Here is a 27,736-nt window from a genome sequence, read left to right as displayed (position 1 = left end):
ATTATTATATTTTTTTCTTTGGTATCTCACTTGAATCGATACTCGGTAGTACCGACGTGTTTCGGTTCGGTACTTCAAAAGTACAGAATTCGGTACCCATCCCTAGATAGGAGTGATGTAAATCTAAATCAGTATCAGAAATACATAATGCACAGGTAGCCTGGCCACAAGGAGCCTACAGATCCGCTCAGCTTTAAACATGAAACATAAAACCCTAAAACCAAAACCATTTCAAAAGATAAGACATCCTCATGACTCAAACTGCCTTCTGATTATTCTAGCTGATTACTTCAACTAATAACCCCACAGATAGAATCATTAGCCCGGGGGAAGCCAGCCTGGTCGAGCACTCAAGGCGATCAAAACATGAGTGATTGCGAGCTCCCTACTTCATCATCTCCCACGACAGACATGGATGGGATGATCATCTGAATTCATGTTAAATCCTTCAATGTCTGTACAAGGATGTTGAGGATGTTCTATGAGTCAGTGGTGGCGGGCGCCTTCTTGTACGCTGTGACCTGCTGGGGCAGCGGACTGAGAGCAGGGGACACAACCAGGCTGGATAAGCTGGTCAGGAAGGCCAGCAGCGTGGTTGGTTGGCACAGGAAGTCCTTCATTCCAACAGCCATCAGACTATATAATGCATCACTGAGCACAGAGCGGCAGCTCAATAGTGGCAGGAGGACGCGACTAGTGGCCTCCAGGCTCCACAACAGGGGGCAGCGACGGCTGCCAGACATTGACCTAGGACTAATAGGAACCCAAGGAGGACAATACACTACCTGAAGCATACTGCACCTTGTGACACTGTGAATACTGGAATATATATTTCATTTAGTTAGATTTAAATGATAATTATATTGACCAAATTGTTTACACTGCTTCCCCCATGCTCAGTATATTCTTACTGTATTTATTTCTGTATATTTTATTTCATTAAATGTATTCTATTTTACTCTACTCTTATCCTAGGCAACTTGATTTGATTTGTGTTATTATTCTAATTTGTGACCTGTCCTGTCTAAATGTTTAAATGTCGAGCGATTTGCAGTGTCAAATTTCCCACGGGATAATAAAAGTATTTCTATTCTATTCTATTCTCTTCTATCTAAAGGGACATTCTGCGGGTCATTCTAGCTGTGGGGGTTAAACGCGCGGCTGGCCTCCTGATGGCTTCCTCCTGTTATCTTTACATTTTAATTCTAGGATGAAATGTTTGGATGAATACAGTGAAGCGTTGGGCGGATGTTTATGTGTTACAAATATATTTACATAAGAAAATGGAAGATTGCTCCACTTCTACAAGGTCCATTTGCATGTTCATGATATCTGGGGACATCTATGGATCTCATGGATATTGTGTCTGTTACTAGGCTTGAGTAAATTGTAATGAACCAAAGGAGAATATACATTCTTCTTTTCATCTTTGACGGTGAATAACACCATGCTAAAAATAAAACTGCCACTGAGCTCGTTCAGCAGCTTCTTGAGATCACGTGTACAAAAAGATCTAAGCAAATTAAGAAAGGTAAGATTATTAAACAGAAGGGTAGATGATACAGTCCTGAATTCTGCCATCCGGACACATGCTATTTGAAATATTATTATAGAATATCAGGCCTATAAATAATAATAATAATAATAATAATAATAATAATAATACATCTATTTTATATAGCGCAAGACATTATTATCTTGTGTCTGGTGTCTCCTGGCTGTCAGTGGGACAGTGGTCTGGTGTCTCCTGACTGTCAGTGGGACAGTGGTCTGGTGTCTCCTGGCTGTCAGTGGGACAGTGGTATGGTGTCTCCTGGCTGTCAGTGGGACAGTGGTCTGGTGTCTCCTGGCTGTCAGTGGGACAGTGGTATGGTGTCTCCTGGCTGTCAGTGGGACAGTGGTATGGTGTCTCCTGGCTGTCAGTGGGACAGTGGTCTGGTGTCTCCTGGCTGACAGTGGTATGGTGTCTCCTGGCTGTCAGTGGGACAGTGGTATGGTGTCTCCTGACTGTCAGTGGGACAGTGGTCTGGTGTCTCCTGGCTGTCAGTGGGACAGTGGTCTGGTGTCTCCTGGCTGTCAGTGGGACAGTGGTCTGGTGTCTCCTGGCTGTCAGTGGGACAGTGGTCTGGTGTCTCCTAACAGTTTAATTAACATTGTTACACTTGATGATGATTCTACTTCACTCACCTGAAGAATGTCACGAAGAACTGGACAAGATCCATGATGCTGTTGTGTTGAGAGAAGGCAATCTGTAGGAGAGGAGGGAGGGAGGGAGGGAGGGAGGGAGGGAGGGAGGGAGGGAGGGAGGGAGGGAATGAGGGAAGGATGGAGGGAAGGAGGCAAGGAGGGAGGGAAGGGAGGAAGGAGGGAATGAGGGAAGGAAGGATGGAGGGAAGGAGGCAATGAGGGAGGGAAGGAGGCAAGGAGGGAGGGAAGGAGGCAAGGAGGGAGGGAAGGGAGGAAGGAGGGAGGAAGGAGGGAATGAGGGAAGGAAGGATGGAGAGAAGGAGGGAATGAGGCAAGGAGGGAGGGAAGGAGGGAGGGAAGGAGGGAAGGAGGCAAGGATGGAGGGAAGGAAGGAGGGAGGGGAAGAACAAAATAAACATCAGTCTTCACATTATGGTAGAGACAGATTGTAAGAGCCTTATGAGTGTTTTTGTTATAGATTATTATTATTATTAGCATTATTATTATTATTATTATTATTATTATTATTATTATTATTATTATTATTATTATTATTATTATTATTATTATTATTTCCAATAGAAGGATACGATTTATGGGAATGTTATGGTTTATCTGTATAGCCAATTGGATATTCTCAGTTGTATTGTGGTGGTTCACGTGACGGGTGAATCACGCACGGCGCAGCTGATGACATAAATAAGTAATGGGGTTCAGCTGGGTGGCGTAGCCACGGGGGAAAGCATATAGTTTTCCGATCGCTCTTGGGATAGTCTTAGAAACGCTTTGAACATAGAATTGAATTGAACCACGTTTATAGGAACAATAGGATCGCTTTGATCACCTCTCCCATGTAAACTATCTTTTCTAAATAAATCGGATATCTGTGGTATCTGATAACGTAAACTCGGCTCTGTCGTTAGAGAACCAGTCGTTGGACATCACTCCAAAAACTATCATTTCACAGCAGCCGTCTCCTCCGTCGGGGGGGGGGGGGGGGGGGGGGGGGGGAGGAGGGGGGGGGGCATCACTCTCGTCGTCCTGCTTCAGTTTTACGGCTCATGAGACTAAGCCGTGAATATTTCTTTTCCTGAAGCGGTTCATCGTTGTTTTTAGTGTGAATCTAAATAACCGAAAGCGCCGGCGCTGTCCGCGAGCATCATTAGGCGTTTCTTCACGGTGATGTATCGGCGCCCGTCTGCCACCTTAACGTGCCACGTCCTCCGTTTGGAAGGCGGGCTGCAGGGAGGAGGTACAGGGCGCTTCACTCTGCTCGCTACAAACCAGCCTCTGCAACGCTGCCCGCCGCCCGTCACTCCTGTAATTATAATAAATTACGTGCCTCTTATCACCCTCAGCGATGGCATAAATAACTTCCGATATGAGGTTATTCGATTCCGTACATTTAGATGTACATTTAGTCATTTAGCTGAACACTTTTATCCAAAGCGACTTACAAGTTCTGTACGACAAGCCATCAGGAAGGAACTCTATCAGCTGAGCAACAATGTTCATCAGAGTGTTAAACTTGAGTGCTGCAGTGTAGGTTAGTTTATTAGGTGTATTAAGTGCATGACAGTAAAGGTTATTTGATTTGATTATTATTTTTTTTGATATTGATTGAATAAGTGTGTTTTTAGTCGACGGCGAAATATTGGACGGGTTTCGGCTGTCCTAACTGTGGTGGGTAGTTCATTCCACCATTGTGGGGCAAGGACTGAGAAAAGGCGACTTCTCTTTGATGACCCTCCCGGAGCTCGGATAGGAGTAGGTCTGAGGCGGCCAGAAGATGCAGAGAGTAGGGGTCTTGAGGGTGTGTAGTTAGAAGATGCAGAGTGTAGGGGTCTTGAGGGTGTGTAGTTAGAAGATGCAGAGCGTAGGGGTCTTGAGGGTGTGTAGTTAGAAGATACAGAGTGTAGGGGTCTTGAGGGTGTGTAGTTAGAAGATACAGAGTGTAGGGGTCTTGAGGGTGTGTAGTTAGAAGATGCAGAGAGTAGGGGTCTTGAGGGTGTGTAGTTAGAAGATGTACAGCGTAGGGGTCTTGAGGGTGTGTAGTTAGAAGATGCAGAGCGTAGGGGTCTTGAGGGTGTGTAGTTAGAAGATGCAGAGCGTAGGGGTCTTGAGGGTGTGTAGTTAGAAGATGCAGAGCGTAGGGGTCTTGAGGGTGTGTAGTTAGAAGATACAGAGTGTAGGGGTCTTGAGGGTGTGTAGTTAGAAGATACAGAGTGTAGGGGTCTTGAGGGTGTGTAGTTAGAAGATACAGAGTGTAGGGGTCTTGAGGGTGTGTAGTTAGAAGATGCAGAGCGTAGGGGTCTTGAGGGTGTGTAGTTAGAAGATGCAGAGCGTAGGGGTCTTGAGGGTGTGTAGTTAGAAGATACAGAGTGTAGGGGTCTTGAGGGTGTGTAGTTAGAAGATGCAGAGAGTAGGGGTCTTGAGGGTGTGTAGTTAGAAGATGTACAGCGTAGGGGTCTTGAGGGTGTGTAGTTAGAAGATGCAGAGCGTAGGGGTCTTGAGGGTGTGTAGTTAGAAGATGCAGAGCGTAGGGGTCTTGAGGGTGTGTAGTTAGAAGATGCAGAGCGTAGGGGTCTTGAGGGTGTGTAGTTAGAAGATGCAGAGCGTAGGGGTCTTGAGGGTGTGTAGTTAGAAGATGCAGAGTGTAGGGGTCTTGAGGGTGTGTAGTTAGAAGATGCAGAGTGTAGGGGTCTTGAGGGTGTGTAGTTAGAAGATGCAGAGCGTAGGGGTCTTGAGGGTGTGTAGTTAGAAGATCCAGAGTGTAGGGGTCTTGAGGGTGTGTAGTTAGAAGATGCAGAGTGTAGGGGTCTTGAGGGTGTGTAGTTAGAAGATGCAGAGGGGTCTTGAGGGTGTGTAGTTAGAAGATCCAGAGTGTAGGGGTCTTGATGGTGTGTAGTTAGAAGATCCAGAGTGTAGGGGTCTTGATGGTGTGTAGTTAGAAGATCCAGAGTGTAGGGGTCTTGAGGGTGTGTAGTTAGAAGATGCAGAGCGTAGGGGTCTTGAGGGTGTGTAGTTAGAAGATGCAGAGCGTAGGGGTCTTGAGGGTGTGTAGTTAGAAGATGCAGAGGGTAGGGGTCTTGATGGTGTGTAGTTAGAAGATCCAGAGTGTAGGGGTCTTGAGGGTGTGTAGTTAGAAGATGCAGAGCGTAGGGGTCTTGAGGGTGTGTAGTTAGAAGATCCAGAGTGTAGGGGTCTTGATGGTGTGTAGTTAGAAGATCCAGAGTGTAGGGGTCTTGAGGGTGTGTAGTTAGAAGATGCAGAGCGTAGGGGTCTTGAGGGTGTGTAGTTAGAAGATGCAGAGCGTAGGGGTCTTGAGGGTGTGTAGTTAGAAGATGCAGAGGGTAGGGGTCTTGAGGGTGTGTAGTTAGAATATGCAGAGCGTAGGGGTCTTGAGGGTGTGTAGTTAGAATATGCAGAGCGTAGGGGTCTTGAGGGTGTGTAGTTAGAAGATGCAGAGTGTAGGGGTCTTGAGGGTGTGTAGTTAGAAGATGCAGAGGGGTCTTGAGGGTGTGTAGTTAGAAGATGCAGAGCGTAGGGGTCTTGAGGGTGTGTAGTTAGAAGATGCAGAGCGTAGGGGTCTGAGGGTGTGTAGTTAGAAGATGCAGAGCGTAGGGGTCTTGAGGGTGTGTAGTTAGAAGATGCAGAGCGTAGGGGTCTTGAGGGTGTGTAGTTAGAAGATGCAGAGTGTAGGGGTCTTGAGGGTGTGTAGTTAGAAGATGCAGAGTGTAGGGGTCTTGAGGGTGTGTAGTTAGAAGATGCAGAGGGGTCTTGAGGGTGTGTAGTTAGAAGATGCAGAGCGTAGGGGTCTTGAGGGTGTGTAGTTAGAAGATGCAGAGCGTAGGGGTCTTGAGGGTGTGTAGTTAGAAGATGCAGAGCGTAGGGGTCTTGAGGGTGTGTAGTTAGAAGATACAGAGTGTAGGGGTCTTGAGGGTGTGTAGTTAGAAGATGCAGAGCGTAGGGGTCTTGAGGGTGTGTAGTTAGAAGATGCAGAGCGTAGGGGTCTTGAGGGTGTGTAGTTAGAAGATACAGAGTGTAGGGGTCTTGAGGGTGTGTAGTTAGAAGATGCAGAGTGTAGGGGTCTTGAGGGTGTGTAGTTAGAAGATGCAGAGTGTAGGGGTCTTGAGGGTGTGTAGTTAGAAGATGCAGAGTGTAGGGGTCTTGAGGGTGTGTAGTTAGAAGATGCAGAGCGTAGGGGTCTTGAGGGTGTGTAGTTAGAAGATGCAGAGCGTAGGGGTCTGAGGGTGTGTAGTTAGAAGATGCAGAGCGTAGGGGTCTTGAGGGTGTGTAGTTAGAAGATGCAGAGCGTAGGGGTCTTGAGGGTGTGTAGTTAGAAGATGCAGAGTGTAGGGGTCTTGAGGGTGTGTAGTTAGAAGATGCAGAGCGTAGGGGTCTTGAGGGTGTGTAGTTAGAAGATACAGAGCGGAGGGGTCTTGAGGGTGTGTAGTTAGAAGATGCAGAGCGTAGGGGTCTTGGGGGTGTGTAGTTAGAAGATGCAGAGCGTAGGGGTCTTGAGGGTGTGTAGTTAGAAGATGCAGAGCGTAGGGGTCTTGAGGGTGTGTAGTTAGAAGATGCAGAGTGTAGGGGTCTTGAGGGTGTGTAGTTAGAAGATGTAGAGCGTAGGGGTCTTGAGGGTGTGTAGTTAGAAGATGCAGAGCGTAGGGGTCTTGAGGGTGTGTAGTTAGAAGATGCAGAGTGCATGGGTCTTGAGGGTGTGTAGTTAGAAGATGCAGAGTGTAGGGGTCTTGAGGGTGTGTAGTTAGAAGATGCAGAGCGTAGGGGTCTTGAGGGTGTGTAGTTAGAAGATGCAGAGCGTAGGGGTCTTGAGGGTGTGTAGTTAGAAGATGCAGAGCGTAGGGGTCTTGAGGGTGTGTAGTTAGAAGATGCAGAGCGTAGGGGTCTTGAGGGTGTGTAGTTAGAAGATGCAGAGCGTAGGGGTCTTGAGGGTGTGTAGTTAGAAGATGCAGAGCGTAGGGGTCTTGAGGGTGTGTAGTTAGAAGACGCAGAGCGTAGGGTCTTGAGGGTGTGTAGTTAGAGACCATTGACCGGAGGTAGCAGGGAGCCGTTCCCTTCACTGCACAATATTCTGCTCACCTGGATCTTGACGGGCCAGGAGAAGTTGCTGACGTAGACGTAGAAGGTGATGTTGGGGTTGCTCCTGAAGGTGAACTTCTCGCAGGAGAAACTGTCCCGGTACTCCTTGATGTTGGTCTTGGACACGATGTGGACCTCCTCCCCGGAGATGGTTCCAGCTGTGGGGGGAGAAGAGTGGACAAGGTCAGGGGTCAGGGTTCAACGAGGTGGCTATTAGGGGTGGGACGATACATCGATCTATTATTGAAGCTTACGGTCCGGCACATTTGTTCAAGGTGCATCGGAAGGTCTTGATATCTCGCTGTTCCATCACAAAGTAGTGACATAAGCATCTTTAGTTTGTAGGGATGCCGCCCGAAACCCGGTTCTAAACGGGAACCGGTACTAAATTAGAGAAAAAAAAGTATTGATAAGCTCCGATGTTATCGGTTCTGCTATCGGTAGTCTAGGAGCGGATTAGCTAAGGAGCTAACAGAGTGTACCATCCATCTGCGTAGACGTTACAGCAGCGCTCCAGAGTCCGCCTATTTTGCGACCAGAAATAAGTCCCTGCTGTTTTTTTTCCACAACGGGTCAAATGCATCTAACATGCTTTGCATCCTCGCCGTTCCTTTATGCCCATGTCGCGTTAAAGACCGAAATTAACGTTACGTTAGCGTAAGCTAACTAAGCTAAGCTGATCAGAGCCATATAGAGAGAACAGCAGAGTGGGGACTGGGGAGGGGAGGGGGCATTCTCCCTGTGTGTGTCTGCGTTTGGAAAGAGGGGTTTTAGCTTGCGTGTTGTGAGTTCCAAAATGTTTTACTTAAAGTTTAAAGCTCAATATATCAAAACGTGGCACTTTACAGTGAACAGGAGGTCTATTTGTATTAAAAACAATAGATTGTCTTTCATTTAAATGTCTGGAAGAGCTCAAAAATAAAAATGTCAAATGATATTTCCGTTGCCTTTTTTGAGTTGATCTAAATGTTACTGATTGTGTTAAATGGTCACATAATATCGTCTCATATCAATCGCAGGAACCTGAATCTAATCTAATCGTATCGTGGCAGACTTTGTGATATCGGAAAATATGGTATCGTTGTCCAAATAATCGATATCGTATCGTATCGTGATGAAACAGGCGATTCCCACCCCTAGTAGCCAGGTCACGACCTTGAGGGGCCTCAGAGGACTTCCCCAGACAGGTCACAACCTTGAGGCCCTAACCCTAACCCTAACCCCAGACAGTGTGGAATAGATAAGATACCAAGTTCTGTGCGTTCAGTAGAAAGCTATCAAGTTAGCCTAGCTTAGCACAAATTAATCATCATCATCATTTATTTATTCGTACATGGAATCACCACAGTCCAACAGTACATATTCACATAATTCACAAAAAATACCATGGCCGAAAGGAACAGGAAGAAGAAAAAATCTTATATATACCTGCCCCTACACACGTACAACACACCGATAGACATATCGTGTATTATACAATATTTTAATATATTATTATTCTATGTTACGCTGCTATATACTATATTACTATACTCATACTGGCCTACACTACAACTCTATGCTACGTCATCCTGACACGCTAAACTGCAATATTATACTAAACTGTGCTATACTGTCTATGTATCTTTTCTTTGCACAACCTTTTGAAGTGAAATATATTAGTGGAACTCTTTTCATCGTTCTGCAAAGAGTTCCATAGTTTGATACCTATAACTGAGGTGCACCTTTGTTTTAAGGTGGTTCGTGCAAATTGGTGTTTAAAATTTAATTTCCTTCTGCTGTCATCTGGACAGGGAACGAACAACCTCTGTATATTTGCTGGTAATACTCTGCATTTTGCTCTAAACAAAACTAATAAAGTCTGTATTTCAGCTAACTCTTTAAGTTTCAATAGTCTGGATTTAATAAATAATTCGTTGGTATGTTCTCTTGAATCTACATTGTGAACTATTCTTACTGCTCTCTTCTGTAATATAAATAATGGCTTTATGTTGCTTTCATACGTGTTACCCCACACTTCCACACAGTAACTCGAATATGGTAGGATGAGTGAACAATATAATATTCGCATAGAATTATAATCAAGCACATTCTTTGCCTTGTTCAAAACAAAAACACTCTTGGCTACCTTCTTTTTTATGTACATTATATGTGGCTTCCATGTCAATTTCTCATCCAACATAACACCCAAAAATGTTAACTCAGATACTCTTTCAATATTAACTCCGTCAATACATAATGCCACATTGTCCTTCTTTCGATTAGTAAATATCATAAATTTCGTTTTTTCCAAATTTAGGGATAGCTTATTGTTATCAAACCATATCTTAAGTTTACACATTTCATTTACAATGTCATCTGCTAATTTTTTAAGGTATTTTCCTGAACTGAAGAAATTTGTATCGTCAGCAAATAAAACAAATTGCAATATGTTTGACACTTCACATATATCATTAATATATCAAATAAAAAGTTTGGGCCCCAGGACCGAACCTTGAGGGACACCACATTCAATATTCATACATTCAGATGTGTAACCAGAGAGTTGTACATATTGTTGTCTATTTTCAAGATAGCTACTTAACCAGTTCATCGCCACCCCTCTCACACCGTATGTTTGTAATTTAGAAATTAAAATGTGATGATCTATCGTATCAAATGCTTTTTTTAAGTCAATAAACACCCCTATTGTGTAATTCCTCTCATCTACTGCTGTGGTTATTTCTTCATATATATTCATTAAGGCTAAGGCTGTTGATCGATTTGCCCTGAATCCATACTGACTCTCACTCAGCAGGTTATTCTTTTCAATAAAACTATCTAATTTATGAGCAAACACTTTTTCAAGAATCTTGGAAAATTGTGAAAGCAAAGACACTGGTCTGTAGTTGGTAAAGCTGTGTTTGTCCCCAGATTTAAATAGAGGAATAACCTTTGCTATTTTCATTCTGTCTGGAAAGGTGCCTGTTTGAAAGGAAAGATTAAAAATATGACACAGGGGGTTAATTATACAATCAATGGTCTTCTTCACAATTATCATGTCAATTCCATCACTGTCAGTTGATGTCTTATTTTTTGAATTTAATGCTATTTCTATCATTTGTCTTTCACTCTGAGACATCGTGTCTTAAACCACGTCTCCTGAAATGTCTCCTGAAACATTCTACCCGACGGCTCTGAGACAAAGCGAGGAAGATGACGGCTACGTGTATCTTAATGACATCACCTCGGTCTCCTCGACGACAGCATGGGGGGGGGGGGGCTCCTCCAGAGACACAATATCTCTGGTGGGGGGGGCTCAGTAAAAAGGTTAAGGTGGGGGTGTGGTCAGGCGGGGAGGTTAACCCTTTTAAGTGGTGAGAAAATGCCAAAGTCACAGTGAGGGAGGAGGGGGGGAGGGAGGGATGGAGGGAAGAGAGGGAGGGATGGAGGGAGGGGGGAGGGAGGGAAGGATGGAGGGAGGGGGGGAGAGAAGGAGGAGGGGGAGGGAGGGAGGGGGGAGGGAGAGAGGGAGGGAGGGGGGGAGAGAAGGAGAGGGAGGGAGGAGGGAGGGAGAGAGGGAGGGATGGAGGGAGGGGGGGAGAGAAGGAGAGGGAGGGAGGATGGGGAGGGAGGGAGGGGGGAGGGAAGGAGAGAAGGAGGGACACTAGCAGCTGACTGAGGGAGGGAGGGAGGGAGGGAGGGAGGGAGGGAGGGAGGGAGGGAGGGAGGGAGGGAGGGAGGGAGGAGGCTCACAGAGATAAGTGACGGGATGAGACGGAGACTGCAGTGTCCTTGGCTGCCTTTCCTCTCAGGACACACAAAACACTGAGACACACACACACACACACACACACACACACACACACACACACACACACACACACACATGCACACACACACACACCAGCTGAGAGGGTACAGCTATTACAGCCCATTAGCTTCCTGATTAGCTTAACGCAAAACAAATGGCATCGTTTTCCACCAACGTTGGGCCTCCGAGCTGATGGTTAGTTAGAGTCTAACTGTTAGACCAATAATCATTTTTCTAGCCACACTATTTTCTGAGCTCACTACTGGAAATGCTGGACTGAATGCACTCCCTGTAATCTGTGTGACCGATAACCACTCTCTGTTCGATGCGCTCAAGTCCACGAAACAAGTCACAGAGAAGAGACTCAGGTTGGAAATCAGTAGCATTAAGGAGCTCATTCAGAACAAGCGCATCAAGCAGGTGCGTTGGTCAGACACAAAATCTCAGCTCGCTGACTGTCTCACAAAAAAAGGAGCTTCGGATCTGGGTTAACACTTTGGATGCCCAACCCGAGTTTTCTCGGGTTTACCCCCCCCGTTATTTTTTTTATTAGCGATCTGAATTCATATTTCATCAACCGAGCCTACCGTTGGAAAATCAGCCACTCCAGGCGCTCAGATGTGAAAAAGCGCCCCCTATCGTCTCCCAGATGGTAATTCACCCTTTTGGATTGGACTCAATGAAAATGAATGAGAAAAAAAGACCCGAACTCCACATTTTACTTCTCACTCACGCAGGTAACCGGGGCCGATCAGCTTCATGCTGGACCCTCAGCACAGCGTGGTTACTGTGTTTTACAGTATACGCGTCGGATCAATAAAAGGATCGATTTTTTCGAATGGCGATCAGGAATTGGAATAATCCATTTGGATACCATCTGATCTCAGGTAAGGAATCTATGTTACCAGTCTTAGGATAATCAGACCCGTTTTAACGGAGATATAAGCTTTTCCCCTATGTGTCCCCAGGCTGTTTGACTGTGCGAGCGATCAGGAACTAGGAGAATCGATTTTCAGCTTGCGGCACGAGCGTGCACACGTACACATATGTGTCACCTAGCAGCGATTGCGACCACAACTCGGCCCGCCCCTTTGTTGGCTAGACCTTCTAGAGTTTTCTCTTTTTTTTGTATGTGTTTTTTTCTTTTCTTCACATTATTATAAATTGAATGTATAAGTACTTGTTTACTATAAAAACGAACAGTTAGAATATCTAAAATAGTGTCAAACCTGTGTTTAAATTTAGGTTGTTCACGGACTTTATTTCAATGAAACGGGGGCGTAATTACTGTATTTGCATGTGAATCAAACCTAGCCTGCAGCCCGCAGAGATTTACATTGGGGGAGTGTTTGAAGCGACGCACTGGCTGTTTACACTTTCAATGGGATTAGCACTCTGGATCAGAAAGAGATGAATGCATTGGATCTAATGAACGAGTACATGAACTTTGTTTAACCAGTTGATTCAGTCTCTGGCTCTCTGCTCACCGGTGAAAACACCGCGCTATTCAACGAAATTAACTGAGATCGGTCGAGATGCGTCTGCATGGGTAAGTTTAAGAATGTTTGTTTATGTTTACAGTAGCATGTTTACAATTCCGCATCTTTGATAAAACTACACCAAGTTTTTCTGCCGACCACAAGTCCAACCATGTCACGTTTATTACATTAACGTTAGCGTTCGTCTTGTTTACATCAGGGTCCCCCATTTTCAATGCATCATAACATTGACATACATGAACACAACGCATTGTAACGTTAACGCAGCTGTCAACTGTACTTTACTATGGAATATACATGTATATTATCGCGACGCGTCGTCACAGACTAAACAGTGTTGTGAACACAACACATTGTAACGTTAACGCAGCTGTCAACTGTACTTTACTATGGAATATACATGTATATTATCGCGACGCGTCGTCACAGACTAAACAGTGTTGTGAACACAACACATTGTAACGTTAACGCAGCTGTCAACTGTACTTTACTATGGAATATACATGTATTGTTAGAAAATGTTTTGGATCTAAATCACTTGGAGTTTGAAAGTGATATCAGAAGAAACTACTCAACCTCGGCTGTCTTTAACTATGATTGAACACAACACTCTAACTCACCATGTTTAGATAATAAAGTACTCAACCTCTACTTGTCTACTGTCTGACTGAACACAACACTCTAACTTACCATGTTTAGATAATGAAGTACTCAACCTCTACTGTATTTAACTATGAGTGAACACAACACTCTAACTTACCATCTTTAGATAATGAAGTACTCAACCTCTACTGTATTTAACTATGAGTGAACACACCACTATAACTTACCATCTTTAGATAATAAAGTACTCAACCTCTACTGTATTTAACTATGAGTGTTGTGTTCACTCATAGTTAAATACAGTAGAGGTTGAGTACTTCATTATCTAAACATGGTAAGTTAGAGTGTTGTGTTCACTCATAGTTAAATACAGTAGAGGTTGAGTACTTCATTATCTAAACATGGTAAGTTAGAGTGTTGTGTTCAGTCAGACAGTAGACAAGTAGAGGTTGAGTACTTTATTATCTAAACATGGTGAGTTAGAGTGTTGTGTTCATTCATAGTTAAAGACAGCCGAGGTTGAGTAGTTTCTTCTGATATCACTTTCAAACTCCAAGTGATTTAGATCCAAAACATTTTCTAACAATACATGTATATTCCATAGTAAAGTACAGTTGACAGCTGCGTTAACGTTACAAGGTGCAAGGTGGAGAGCTGTAAACAAGACGAAAGTGTATGGATGCAGGGTCCATGTGTGTGTGTGTGTGTGTGTGTAATAGCAACAAGTTTATAATCTCAGCACAGATTGCAGAATGGGTACAGTACAATACAGCTCAATACATACAATTGTTAAGGGGATGCAGACCTGAGAAAGACTTTCGTCTTGTTTACATCAGGGTCCCCCATTTTCAATGCATCATAACATTGACATACATGACATACAGGTAGACAGTACTGCTACATCAGTGTCTAAGAGAGGTGATGAGCATCAGATAGCAAGGTGGAGAGCTACATAACATTAGGTTGTGGTGGCTAGGAGGGATATGAGAACTGTGTGTGTGTGTGTGTGTGTAGTTTAAGATGCTGCATCACCGCTTAGCCACTGAGTCCAGCTAGTTTAAGATGCTGCATCACCGCTTAGCCACTGAGTCCAGCTAGTTTAAGATGCTGCATCACCTCTTAACCACTGAGTCCAGCTAGTTTAAGATGCTGCATCACCTCTTAACCACTGAGTCCAGATAGTTTAAGATGCTGCATCACCTCTTAACCACTGAGTCCAGATAGTTTAAGATGCTCATCACCTCATGACATGAGGACCGTGCGTATGTGTAGCTAGGAGTGATATGATAAGCAGTGTGTAAGCAGCTTGCAGAGCTACATAACATTAGGCCCATGCCACTGAGTGAGGACTTTGTTGCTTTTTCTCGTTGTGACATAGATTTAACAATAATTCTGGTGTCAAAGCAGCATGGGGGGGGGGGGGTACATAGCTTCACAGTCCTATACAGTCCAGATAGGGGGTCCTGGAGAGACAGGGGTCCTGAGGAGAGAGAACTCTGATTCAGCAGCACTTAATTATGTTAATGTTATTCAGGTGAGGGGCGTTGCTGGAGGGGGGTTTGTTGACGCCCAGTTGAAACTGTCTGAAGTGTGAAAAGTTGCCTTCCTTTGAGACACCTTTTCACCTCTTTGGTAATTTAGAACACAGCCAGCTTTAGAAGTTATAATTGGGCACATCGTGTTCAAAACATTCTCAGATGTCAACATATGACACATCATTTGAAAGCTTAGATTCTGTACTTTAGCAATCTGGAATAATCTGAAAAATGAAAATGTAGAGATCTGGCATAAAGCGCTGTGAGGTGACACATATACTATCGATAATCTAGCGTTTATTTGAAAACGATTCATAAATAGGCCGAAAAATTACAACGTTCTAGAATATTCCAGTAAAGGGCGATTATCATGGAATGTCTTCTTTTTTCAGTGAAAACAAGTGCTTTTCAAAATGCTAGAAAACGGAAATGAACCGATAAAAAAACAATCTGCTACGACAATGTTGACTGGAAAATTAGTCTTTGATAAGCGACGGGCAGATTAGACACATAGCCATAATTTAAAACATAGATTAGGCGATATTAACGTTAACATTGAAGTGGTGCTGGGCATTCAAGGGGGTAAAAAGGAAAACACGGCCGGCATTCAAAGTGTTAAAGTGTCTGTTGAAATGGAACATTGAAAACACCTTTGTTTATGTATTTGTTTCTCAAATGTTTCCCTAATTTATGTTGACTACTCAGGGAATTTAAACATCTTTGTTTTAAGTCACTGTATGAAGTTATTTTTGTTTTGTTGATTTCTTTAAAAAGATAGAATGAGATTGTTAACATGTAATCTCTTTGCGTCTATACTACTGGCTACTACTACTACTAAAACTACTACTACTACTACTACTACTAAAACTAATACTACTACTACTAAAACTACTACTACTACTACTACTACTAAAACTAATACTACTAAAACTACTAAAACTAATACTACTACTACTAAAACTACTACTACTACTACTACTACTACAACTACTACTACTAAAACTACTACTACTATTACTACTACTACTGCTACTACTACTACTAATACTACTACTACTAAAACTACTACTACTAAAACTACTACTACTACTACTACTGCTACTACTACTACTACTACTACTACTAAAACTACTACTACTACTACTAAAACTACTACTACTACTACACTACTACTACTACTACTACTACTACTACTACTAATACTACTACTACTACTACTACTACTACTACTACTACTACTACTAATACTACTACTACTACTACTACTACTACTACTACTACTACTACTACTACTAAAACTAATACTACTACTACTAAAACTACTACTACTACTACTACTACTACTACTACTACTACTACTACTAAAACTACTACAACTACTACTACTACTACTACTAAAACTACTACTACTATTACTACTACTACTACTGCTACTACTACTACAACTACTAAAACTACTACTAAAACTAATACTACTACTACTACTAATACTACTAAAACTACTACTACTAAAACTACTACTACTAAAACTACTACTACTATAACTACTAAAACTACTAATACTACTACTACTACTACTACTGCTACTACTACTACTACTATCCCAGAAGGTTGAGTCAGCACAGCACTTGAAAGGTTGCATAATGTTTAGGCAGAATGTTTTGTCTCACCAATGTACATGATGGACAGAATCAAGTAGAGGGGATGATGACACAATACGGAACAGGTCAAAGGTCACGGTCTGTTACCTGTGGATCCCACCGACCAGGTGATGTTGAGGTTGAAGTTGTTGGAGGCGTTGATGGACATGTCCAGGTTCTTGTTGGCCTTCAGAGAAGAGAGGAGACAACACTGTTAGTTTAGAGAAGAGAAGAGAAGCATCTACCAAACTATACCCTAACCCGACCTGGTGACTACGTGTGTGCATGTGTTTAACATGTTTAACCTGTGCAATGATGACTCTGTGTTCTCTAATATTACAGCTAACACCCCTGATGTCTTTGTTGTAAATGAACACCTTAGGGACCTTGAGGTTGGCTGTACTTTTGACTACAGCTTAGAAGAAGCCTTCCTAACCAAAGTGTTGAAATACCAACAGCTGCAGCAGACCATCTCACAGCTAGGCTACAGACGTAAACTCCTAGTCTGGGGCATGTGGTGCACAAGTTGGTTGTGAGGGGCCTGCAAATAGCCGGTCTCCCCAAAAGGAAGGCCAAGCCGTTAGCCAGGTACTGCTCAGTATCAGCTGTTATAGGAAGCCGCTCAATCTGGAGGAGGCGTTGTTTCCTTTACCCATGATTCATGTCCGATGTGTCCGACAGGTAGTTCAGCCATACTGTGTGTAACAGCGTTCTGCCGTCCATGCACTTTGTACCTGGCTGTTCTTTCATACTTTCTTTTTTCTCCTCTTTTTCTATTTTTCTCCCATACCAATTTAGTCGTGCCAATTCTCCCCTCCCCTGTCTTGAACGTTGCTCGCATATGCCCCCCACTGGCCGGTTGTAGGGAGGATAGAAACCCTGCATCACGTGTCCCCTCCGGTACACGAGGAGGCAGCCTGTCACATCTTTTCACCTGCCAGCGCGGACTCTCATTGGCGAGGTGTAACGTGTGGGAGGCTCACACTACCCCCACCACTTCCTGTCTCTGCTGTGCAGGGCCGTCCCCCAACCGACCTGTAGGAGTCGCTGTCCACAACGTCCAGTGCGTGCGTGCGCGCGCGTGCGTGTGTGTGTGTGTACCTGCTCCGGCGAGGCCATGAAGTTGATGGCTGTGTAGTGGTGATCGTCCTCCTGGATGAGACTGAAGGTGAACTGGTAGTCGATGAGCAGGTTGTCTGTTAGGAGAGAGGAGGCAAGGAGAGAGGAGACAAGGAGAGAGGAGGCAACAGGGTTAGGAGAGAGGAGAAACATGTCCTCTGTGTCTGTGTTTGTGTTGTGTGTGTGTTGTGTGTGTGTGTTGTGTGTCTGTGTTGTGTGTGTGAGTTGTGTGTGTGTCTCACTAACTCACTGTCTCACTAACGAGCCCCTCAGTGTAAAGTGTCTCACTAACGAGCCCTCAGTGTAAAGTGTGAGTGAAGTCATTCCTATGGATTCTATCGCTGGGCTGAGTAGGAGCCATGATGTCATGTTTTATATTTTATTTACTGAGGTCGTTTTAGGTTCTTAGAAGATAGGAGAGAAGGAGAGGAGGTGAGGGGAGAGGAGAGGAGAGGAGAGGAGAGGAGAGGAGAGGAGAGGAGAGGGGAGAGGAGAGGAGAGAAGATGAGGAGATGAGAAGAGAGGGGATAAGGAGAGGAGAGGAGAGGAGGAGAGGGGAGGATAGGAGAGAAGAAGAGAGGAGGAGAGGGGAGAAGAAGAGAGAAGAAAGGAGAGAAGAGAAGAGGAGATGAGAGGAGAGAAGAGGAGACGAGAGGAGAGAGGAGACGAGAGAAGAGAAGAGGAGAAGAGAAGAGGAGAGGAGACGAGAGGAGGAGAGGAGAGGAGAGAAGAGAAGAGGAGAAGAGAAGAGAAGAGGAGAGGAGAAGAGAGTGGAGAAGAGGAGTGAAGAGGAGGAGAGAAGTGTGCATGTGGTTGTAAATGCTGTGAGTCTCAGAGCAGAGAGCGGGAGGAGCATCACTCACAGTAACATGTTCCTCGCAGTGGGTTCCCAAGGTACCTGTTCTCAGAGTCACATCTGGAGAGAGAGAGAGAGAGAGAGAGAGAGAGAGAGAGAGAGAGAGAGAGAGAGAGAGAGAGAGACAGAGAGAGAGAGAGAGAGAGAGAGAGTTTATTAGGATCCCATTAGCTGTTGCATGACAACAACTAGTCTTCCTGGGGTCCACACAAAACATAACACTTTTACAGAACAGTAAATAACAAATTTAAAACAGATTTCCGAAGTAAATTTTCCTTCAAGCATTGACTTTCGTATCTTCCATCATATACCACTTATATTCTGATTTTAATTTCATTGGAAAGAATATAATAATAATAATAATGATAATAAAATAAGAATAAAGTACTTATATCTGCATTTACAGATGCCAGTCTACAATTATCTTAAGGTACAACTACAGGTGATGAGGGCTCGCTCACGTGTGTGTGTGTGTGTGTGTGTGTGTGTGTGTGTGTGTTTGTGTGCTAAATGTGTGCTAAATGTGTGGCCTGCTGTGTCATTAACTTACGATCTTTGGGTTTCTAGATGCCTTTTCAATTGTCTTTTGAAACTTGATTTTGTTTTTTCTTTAGAGATGTGATCTGGCTATTTGTTCCATTCAGTCATGGCTCTATACAGCACTTTTCGCTGCATTGACCCTGTTTTTGCTTCAGGGACTTGATAGCGCCCTCTTGTGGCGTGTCTCGTCTTGTATGTGTGTATTTCAGAGCTGGGTGTTAATTGGCTATATAGACACGTATGATGACTCATCAGCTTGATATTTCTTAAAAAGACCAGGAGTGATACCGTCAGCCTCTCTTGGACTGTCGACCAGGAGAGCTTGACATGCATTTGTTTTTATATTACAACGTGATGCACTGGCTCTGACATGTGCATGTTGTATCATGCACTCTTACTCTCACACACCTACACACATCCAGGCAGACACTCACCAGTACATATTACTCACAGAAATCTGAAGGACTGCAATGGAAATAAGCTGTAAGCGTTCTTGCGTTTTTATCCTTTTGATAATGGTGGGCCTCTATATGTATACTTGTATATATGTTCATTAGTGTGGGTGCCACCCACACTATAGTAATCTATACTCTTTATTATTCTTTATTCCACCGATTTTGCAAACAAAACTCCTGCAGTAGGTGGCAGTAGGTGGCGATATAGTTCAAACATGAAGGCCATTCTCAACCAATCAGAAAAGTTGAATGTGCCAATACACTTCCTGCTAAAAATCAACAATCCACCATCTTTAAATGCCTCGCGTGAGCCATTTAGCCAATGTAGCATTTATCATTCAGCAAAGAAAGTGCAATAAAAGTGCAATAAACAAAACGGATACATTCACTGTGTTCTGCCTCATTTGTTGATGAAACAAAACTAACATCAACACAATTGACCACCAAGAGCGGAGTTTAGTCTCACAAAAAGATCGTTGCCGATTTTGTGAGCTTATGTGCTAACGTGATTGGGATATGCCAGTATAACAGTATAGCATTGTGGCTAGCAGCGAAGTTTGTTAGCTTACATGCTAACGTGATTGGGATATGCCATTATAACAGTATAACATTGTGGCTAGCAGCTTGGTAACGTTAATGCTAGCAGAATGAATGGATGTAAACTTTATTTAACAGATTGCAGAATGGGTACAATACAATACGGCTCAATACAAACAATTGTTAAGGGAATGCAGACTGTTGTAGCTTGGACTGGGCTCCTTATAACAATAACTTGACAACACATGGTAGCCGCAGCTACTTGGGACAGCTCTGCTGTAAACACTGGAAATAACCGTGCAGGTCTCTACTGCGCATGGGCGTTGGGCAGAACGGCTCCGTATCGCGCAGATTACATGGCACCATTGTCGGCGAGTTTTGGCGAGTATCCAAAACGGAAACAGCGTTGCCAGTAGGACAACGCGTTTTCCTGCCAAAACAGCGTTTCTTTTTAACTTGGACAGCAAATGTAATCATTCAGCAACAAAAACGTTGCTGTATCCCCCAGTGTAACCATGGCCTGAGACACACACACACACATCACTCCCTGAGCCACACACACACACACATCACTCTCTGAGCCACACACACATCACTCTCTGAGCCACACACACACACCACTCTCTGAGCCACACACACACAACACTCTCTGAGCCACACACACACACACACACACACACACATCACTCCCTGAGCCACACACACACATCACTCCCTGAGCCACACACACACACACACACACACACACACACACGCACACACACACACTCTACAGGCTTTCATCTCACTGACACTTATCTTCTCACATGAAAATACACATCTAGTACAAACACAATAGCAATAGCTGCTGCACTGTATCTTAATTTAATCTGCACCTGCATGAACATTCTGAACAGACAGACATCCCCCACTCGCCTCCATCTTAATGTGATCTCTCTCTCTCTCTGTCTCTCATATTGCTGCTGCTACTACTACTGCTACTGTAGTGGCCGACTGTCATTCCTCCATGTGCTGACAGGCGTCCACGATGCACCCGCAATTAATTATCTACTCAGTCCCAAAGTTTGTGATGTAAATATGGAATGTCCCAAGTTGCTGCTGTTTACAGGGTTTATTGTTGTCCAAAGGTGAATGATGGTGAATGAAGGGTTAAATCAGAACAGTTGTCAATTGCTCCATTTTTTTATTTTATTTTTATTTATCCTTTATTTATCCAGGAATGTCCCATTGAGATACAAGATCTCTTCTTCCAGGGAGTCCTGACCAGTTCAGTTCCAAACGGTGAGACAGGCAGGAAAAATGTATCCTCATCACAGGTGCATGGGATTACGGTAATTAGCTAGGCTATTTATAGAAGAGGGGCTATAATGGAGGCGGTGAGCCCTCTAGTGTTCAAACATAAATAAGACACTATTCTAAACAAAATAATAATAATATTAATACCAAAACACTCATATGGCCTTTACAGCTACTACTACTACTACTACTACTACTACTACTACTACTACTACTACTACTGCTACTACTACTACTACTGCTACTACTGCTGCTACTACTACTGCTACATTCTATACATCCTTTACACAGGTACATACAGGCAGCTAAGCGCTGTACCTGGCCAGCTGAGAGAGGTTGGTGCGCACGCTGAAGGGAGCAGTAGAATATCAATGTGCTCCTTCTCAACCGTTGCAGGTAAATAAGTCGTTCTCATCACCAGAACACAACGCTGCCCTCATCAATTATTTTCAAAGGCAATCTCATTCTGATGCACGCCTCGCTTCATTACGGCTGTTATTATTCCACTCTCTTAGTGGTGTTGGTGGTGGTGTGTGTGTGGCTTGTGTGCTCTTGTGTGTGTGGTATGTATTTAATATGAAAATATATTTATCCCCTCCACATTGCCTGTGGTGCTTTTTTTCCTATTGCTAGGTTTTTAGTGAGTTTTTCCTTACCTTCGCGTGGGGTATGTTATTTGGACTTCATGGTGTTTTTGTTTTGTTCTTGATTTATTGTGATGTTTCTTCTTGACTTGTTTAAAGAAGACGTGTCCGGCCCATGGGGACATTAACGTGTGTTGTCGGGCCTTAAAGAAGACGTGTCCGGCCCATGGGGACATTAACGTGTGTTGTCGGGCCTTAAAGAAGACGTGTCCGGCCCCATGGGGACATTAACGTGTGTTGTCGGGCCTTAAAGAAGACGTGTCCGGCCCATGGGGACATTAACGTGTGTTGTCGGGCCTTAAAGAAGACGTGTCCGGCCCATGGGGACATTAAGGTGTGTTGTCGGGCCTTAAAGAAGACGTGTCCGGCCCATGGGGACATTAACGTGTGTTGTCGGGCCTTAAAGAAGACGTGTCCGGCCCCATGGGGACATTAACGTGTGTTGTCGGGCCTTAAAGAAGACGTGTCCGGCCCATGGGGACATTAAGGTGTGTTGTCGGGCCTTAAAGAAGACGTGTCCGGCCCCATGGGGACATTAACGTGTGTTGTCGGGCCTTAAAGAAGACGTGTCCGGCCCCATGGGGACATTAACGTGTGTTGTCGGGCCTTAAAGAAGACGTGTCCGGCCCATGGGGACATTAACGTGTGTTGTCGGGCCTTAAAGAAGACGTGTCCGGCCCATGGGGACATTAACGTGTGTTGTCGGGCCTTAAAGAAGACGTGTCCGGCCCATGGGGACATTAACGTGTGTTGTCGGGCCTTAAAGAAGACGTGTCCGGCCCATGGGGACATTAACGTGTGTTGTCGGGCCTTACACATACATTTGATTTGATATTGTCCACACATACACATGCAGGGCGCAATACTGTAGAGCAGAGTGGAACATTTTCCACTCAATCAATTCAGAAGGTCGATTCTTGAAAAACTGGAGAAAGTGTGTGTATGTGGGGGGTCAGTGCCTTGCTCAAGGGTTTTCCCGACAGGAACAGGCACATTAACCCTTTCACTGCCACGCGACAGAAGGTTAACCCTTTACTATCACACAACCGATGGCGATGCTCCATCATTAGCATCATTAGCTCCGCGGTTAAAGCAGGTCCGTTGGCTTGTGCTCAGCTAGAGAACTTTCTGACTCGCATGCAGCGCAACCAACTGCATTAAAAACACAAGCATGAATAAATAACCAAAACTCCCGTCCACACACACCACACACACAGACACACACACACACACACACACACAGACACACACACAGACACACAGACACACACACACAGACACACGCACACACCAACGTGCACGACGTACCACCACACACGGTGCACCAGAGAGGATCTGCAGACACAGGGATTCTCATCTCGCTAAACGGCGTGGGAGGCTCTTTGAGAGTGTATCAAAATGTGTGTGTGTGTGTGTGTGTGTGTGTGTGTGTGTGTGTGTGTGTGTGTGTGTGTGTGTGTGTGTGTGTGTGTGTGTGTGTGTGGTGGTGTTTGGGAATGACCCCTCCCTGTAACTCCAGAAGCATTACGGTATTAAAGCACTAGAGTTCTGCTGGATCAGAGAGTGTGTGTGTGTGTGTGTGTGGTGTGTGTGTGTGTGTGGTGTGTGTGTGTGTGTGTGTGTGTGTGGTGTGTGTGTGTGTGTGTGTGTGTGTGTGTGTGTGTGTGTGTTGGCACCATGGATCAGAGACACTCTCAGCCGCACAAAACCCTGCTGCGTCAGCGCTGCCCGCGGGCGGCGGAGGTCAAGGGTCGCGGGCCTGGCAGAGTAATCCCGCCCCCTCGGCTGAACGTCAGAACATTAGCGGCACTTTACCTCCGACGAGGCGGCAGAAGCGTCCGGGTTCGTTTACAGAGTGCTTTACGTAAAACACATAAAAACACTAAATAAACGCTAAGTGCATTTCAGAGTCGGGAATTATTAGCAGCATTTTAGTTTTGTAGAGTCGAGTAGAGTTTTTAGTTTTTTTAAGTAGAGTCGGGCTGATCTAAGATCTGCCGGCGGTTTATTCCAACTGTGTAGCAGGACTGAACGCTGCTTCACCTGCTGATCCAGGACCTGCTGATGCTACACAAAAAGTCAAGACTTATTTCCATCGTGGTCCTTGGTCTCAGACAGACAAGCGACACAAAACAGGACCACAAATAACAAGTTGACAAACTACATAGACATGAACATTTTAAATGCAGTACAAACTTTTTTTTCATGCATTTTAAAATCTAGTTTTGGACATTGTCAAGGAGCCATGATTTTACTTTTTTCTTAAAATTGTGTCGGCTACTGATGCATTTTAGCTGTGAAGGTGGCAAATTCCAATTTGTGTGTGTGTGTGTGTGTGTGTGTGTGTGTGTGTGTGTGTGTGTGTGTGTGTGTGTGTGTGTGTGTGTGTGTGTGGGGCAGATACTCACAGCTGACACTGGTCTCCTTTAATCCCCTTGGTCGTGCAGAAGCACTTGCCACTCAAGACCTGGCAGACGTTGGCGTGACCGTTACACTTACAGGCTAGAGAGAGAGAGAGAGAGAGAGAGAGAGAGAGAGAGAGAGAGAGACCATTACACTTACAGGCTAGAGAGAGAGAGAGACCATTACACAAGGATTGCAATGCCTCGCTTGAATGAAGTTAACTTTTCACCTGGAAAACGTCAACATTCAGGGTGAATCTAATGTGAGAAATTGGGATTAAAAAAAAAGAAAAAAAAATAGAGTGTGGCTGGTCTGCTGTTCTGCAGCTGGATACTATTGGTTTGTTTTGGCAAAATTCTTCTGCTCTGTGTGACAATAGATAAATGAATGATGATATGCAATTTAAAACCAAAACTAAGGCCTCAGTATGAGTTTAAGACGTGAACATGGCCATGTTTGTTGAATAAAAAAATAAAAAAAAGTAAAAAATTTAATTAAATAAAAATAATTCCCGGTTATTTAAAAAAAAAAAATCCGATCCCGATCTTCGGAAAATCAAGTGATCGGATCGGGACATCCCTACTACCTACTATGCTATTATGTCTCTACTACTACATACTATGCTACTATGTCTCTACTACTACCTACTATGATATTATGTCTCTACTACCTACTATGATACTATGTCTCTACTACTACCTAGGGCTGGGCGATATGGCCTAAATATGATATCACGATATTTTCTGACCTTTCGGCGATACACGATACGCATCACGATGTTTTTCTTTTTTTCCCCAAAATTCATTATGAGGCTTACCAAGACAGTATTTGAGTTTGCAAGCTAACATTAAAGACAAAATAAAATACCCATGCATTTAGCATTTTTATATTATATATTAGATTTAGATTATTGGATTATTAGATTATATATTGCATATATTTAGCAATGAGATATTATATGATTTAGATATGAAATATGATGAATTGAAAATGGGGGACCCTGATGTAAACAAGACTAAAGTCTTTCTCTGGTCTGCATCCTCCAGTCCGCTGTTGACTGTTGTTGTATTGAGCTGTACTGTATTGTACCCATGCTGCAATCTTTTAATAACGTTCTCATTCATTCAGTCGGCAAACAGAATCATTTTGATTGACAGTCGCGTCTGCCAATTACGTCACATCGCTTGCACCCGCCCTGCTGTTCTTAGCACCAATCGGAAAGCGCGTATTTATTTTTTACTTCCGCCATTGGAGAGCTCAATGACAATAACAATGGCAGCTCGCCGCGGCCGACGTTTAGCTTTTAGCTCCGCAGAAGGACTAAACGACTGGAGGCATAATGATTCTACTGCAACGGATGTTATAATAAAAGCCTTTCCATACATCTGTCTGATTGGAAACTTTATTAACAGACCGCAGAATGGGCACAACTGAGTCAGCACGGGCTGAGATATGAACGAGCTTGCTATATCTAGGTCGACCTCGGTCGGCACTATGTAAATACGCTGATGTTATTGAAAGTGTAACTATATAGAGACCTCTGAACAGGTCATGCATTATTATTATTATAACGTTAATGCCACAAAACGAATGCCTTTGTTATCATAAGTAGTCACTTTTGATGCAGTAGTGTGTGTGGGGCGGCGCTGTTCAAAAGTGTCAACGTGTGGACCAGATTGACGTGACACAAGCCTCTTGGGCAAAACATCACGATATCCACGATACGTTTAAAAAGTGTATCGTTAATGAACTGTACCCGATATTTATATAATATCGTCATATCGCCCAGCCCTACTACTACCTACTATGATATTATGTCTCTACTACTACCTACTATGATATTATGTCTCTACTACTACATACTATGATACTATGTCTCTACTACTACCTACTATGATACTATGTCTCTACTACTACATACTATGATACTATGTCTCTACTACTACATACTATGATACTATGTCTCTACTACTACATACTATGATATTATGTCTCTACTACTACCTACTATGATACTATGTCTCTACTACTACCTACTATGATATTATGTCTCTACTACTACCTACTATGATATTATGTCTCTACTACTACCTACTATGATATTATGTCTCTACTACTACATACTATGATACTATGTCTCTACTACTACATACTATGATACTATGTCTCTACTACTACATACTATGATATTATGTCTCTACTACTACATACTATGATACTATGTCTCTACTACTACCTACTATGATATTATGTCTCTACTACTACCTACTATGATATTGTCTCTACTACTACCTACTATGATATTATGTCTCTACTACTACATACTATGATACTATGTCTCTACTACTACATACTATGATACTATGTCTCTACTACTACATACTATGATACTATGTCTCTACTACTACATACTATGATACTATGTCTCTACTACTACATACTATGATATTATGTCTCTACTACTACATACTATGATATTATGTCTCTACTACTACATACTATGATATTATGTCTCTACTACTACATACTATGATACTATGTCTCTACTACTACATACTATGATATTATGTCTCTACTACTACATACTATGATATTATGTCTCTACTACTACATACTATGATATTATGTCTCTACTACTACATACTATGATATTATGTCTCTACTACTACCTACTATGATATTATGTCTCTACTACTACATACTATGATATTATGTCTCTACTACTACCTACTATGATATTATGTCTCTACTACTACCTACTATGATATTATGTCTCTACTACTACCTACTATGATATTATGTCTCTACTACTACCTACTATGATATTATGTCTCTACTACTACATACTATGATATTATGTCTCTACTACATACTATGATATTATGTCTCTACTACATACTATGATATTATGTCTCTACTACTACATACTATGCTAAATATGTGACATCACTCTCATTATCTCTTGGTTATTGGAGCATGCTTGGCTCCGCCCACTCTTACCTTGGCACCTGCCCCCGTTGGTAGGGTCTCCGTGGTAACCGGCCATGCAGGTCTGGCAGTGCGGCCCGGTGGTGAGGTTGCGACACTGTTCACACACGCTGCCGTTCACACACGTGCTGTGCCCGTTGCACTGGCAGGCTGCGGAGGAGACGGGAGTTAGTGGGTTAGGGTTAGGGTTAGAGCTAGGCTAGCTGGTCCATATCCGCTTCCAGTCATTAGTGCTGAGCTAGGCTGGTCCATATCCGCTTCCAGTCATTAGTGCTGAGCTAGGCTAGCTGGTCCATATCCACTTCCAGTCATTAGTGCTGAGCTAGGCTAGCTGGTCCATATCCACTTCCAGTCATTAGTGCTGAGCTAGGCTAGCTGGTCCATATCCACTTCCAGTCATTAGTGCTGAGCTAGGCTAGCTGGTCCATATCCGCTTCCAGTCATTAGTGCTGAGCAGTGATGTACCCGAACGCGTTCAATGAACGATCGTTCATGAACGCGTTCGTATTTTGGGCGAACGTGAACTGAACGTACTGTA

General features: G+C 43.6%; 1 protein-coding gene across 1 annotated transcript in view; it reads right to left on the bottom strand.

Moving 5' to 3' along the window:
* Positions 1–27,736, bottom strand: part of LOC311247667 (attractin-like protein 1) — a 122,000-nt gene that overhangs the window by 37,081 nt on the left and 57,183 nt on the right. The window contains 8 exon segments of the mRNA XM_084338680.1: positions 2,188–2,249; positions 7,291–7,448; positions 16,469–16,547; positions 17,462–17,556; positions 18,343–18,395; positions 24,216–24,309; positions 27,211–27,348; positions 27,718–27,731. Coding sequence (XP_084194806.1) covers positions 2,188–2,249; positions 7,291–7,448; positions 16,469–16,547; positions 17,462–17,556; positions 18,343–18,395; positions 24,216–24,309; positions 27,211–27,348; positions 27,718–27,731 — 693 coding nt within the window.

This window comes from Notolepis coatsorum (genome assembly GCF_963971535.1).
Source record: "Notolepis coatsorum genome assembly, contig: SCAFFOLD_119, whole genome shotgun sequence".
Taxonomy (NCBI): Eukaryota; Metazoa; Chordata; class Actinopteri; order Aulopiformes; family Paralepididae; genus Notolepis; species Notolepis coatsorum.
Note: the sequence above shows the minus strand (reverse complement) of the source record. Positions and strands in the feature narration are given on the sequence as shown.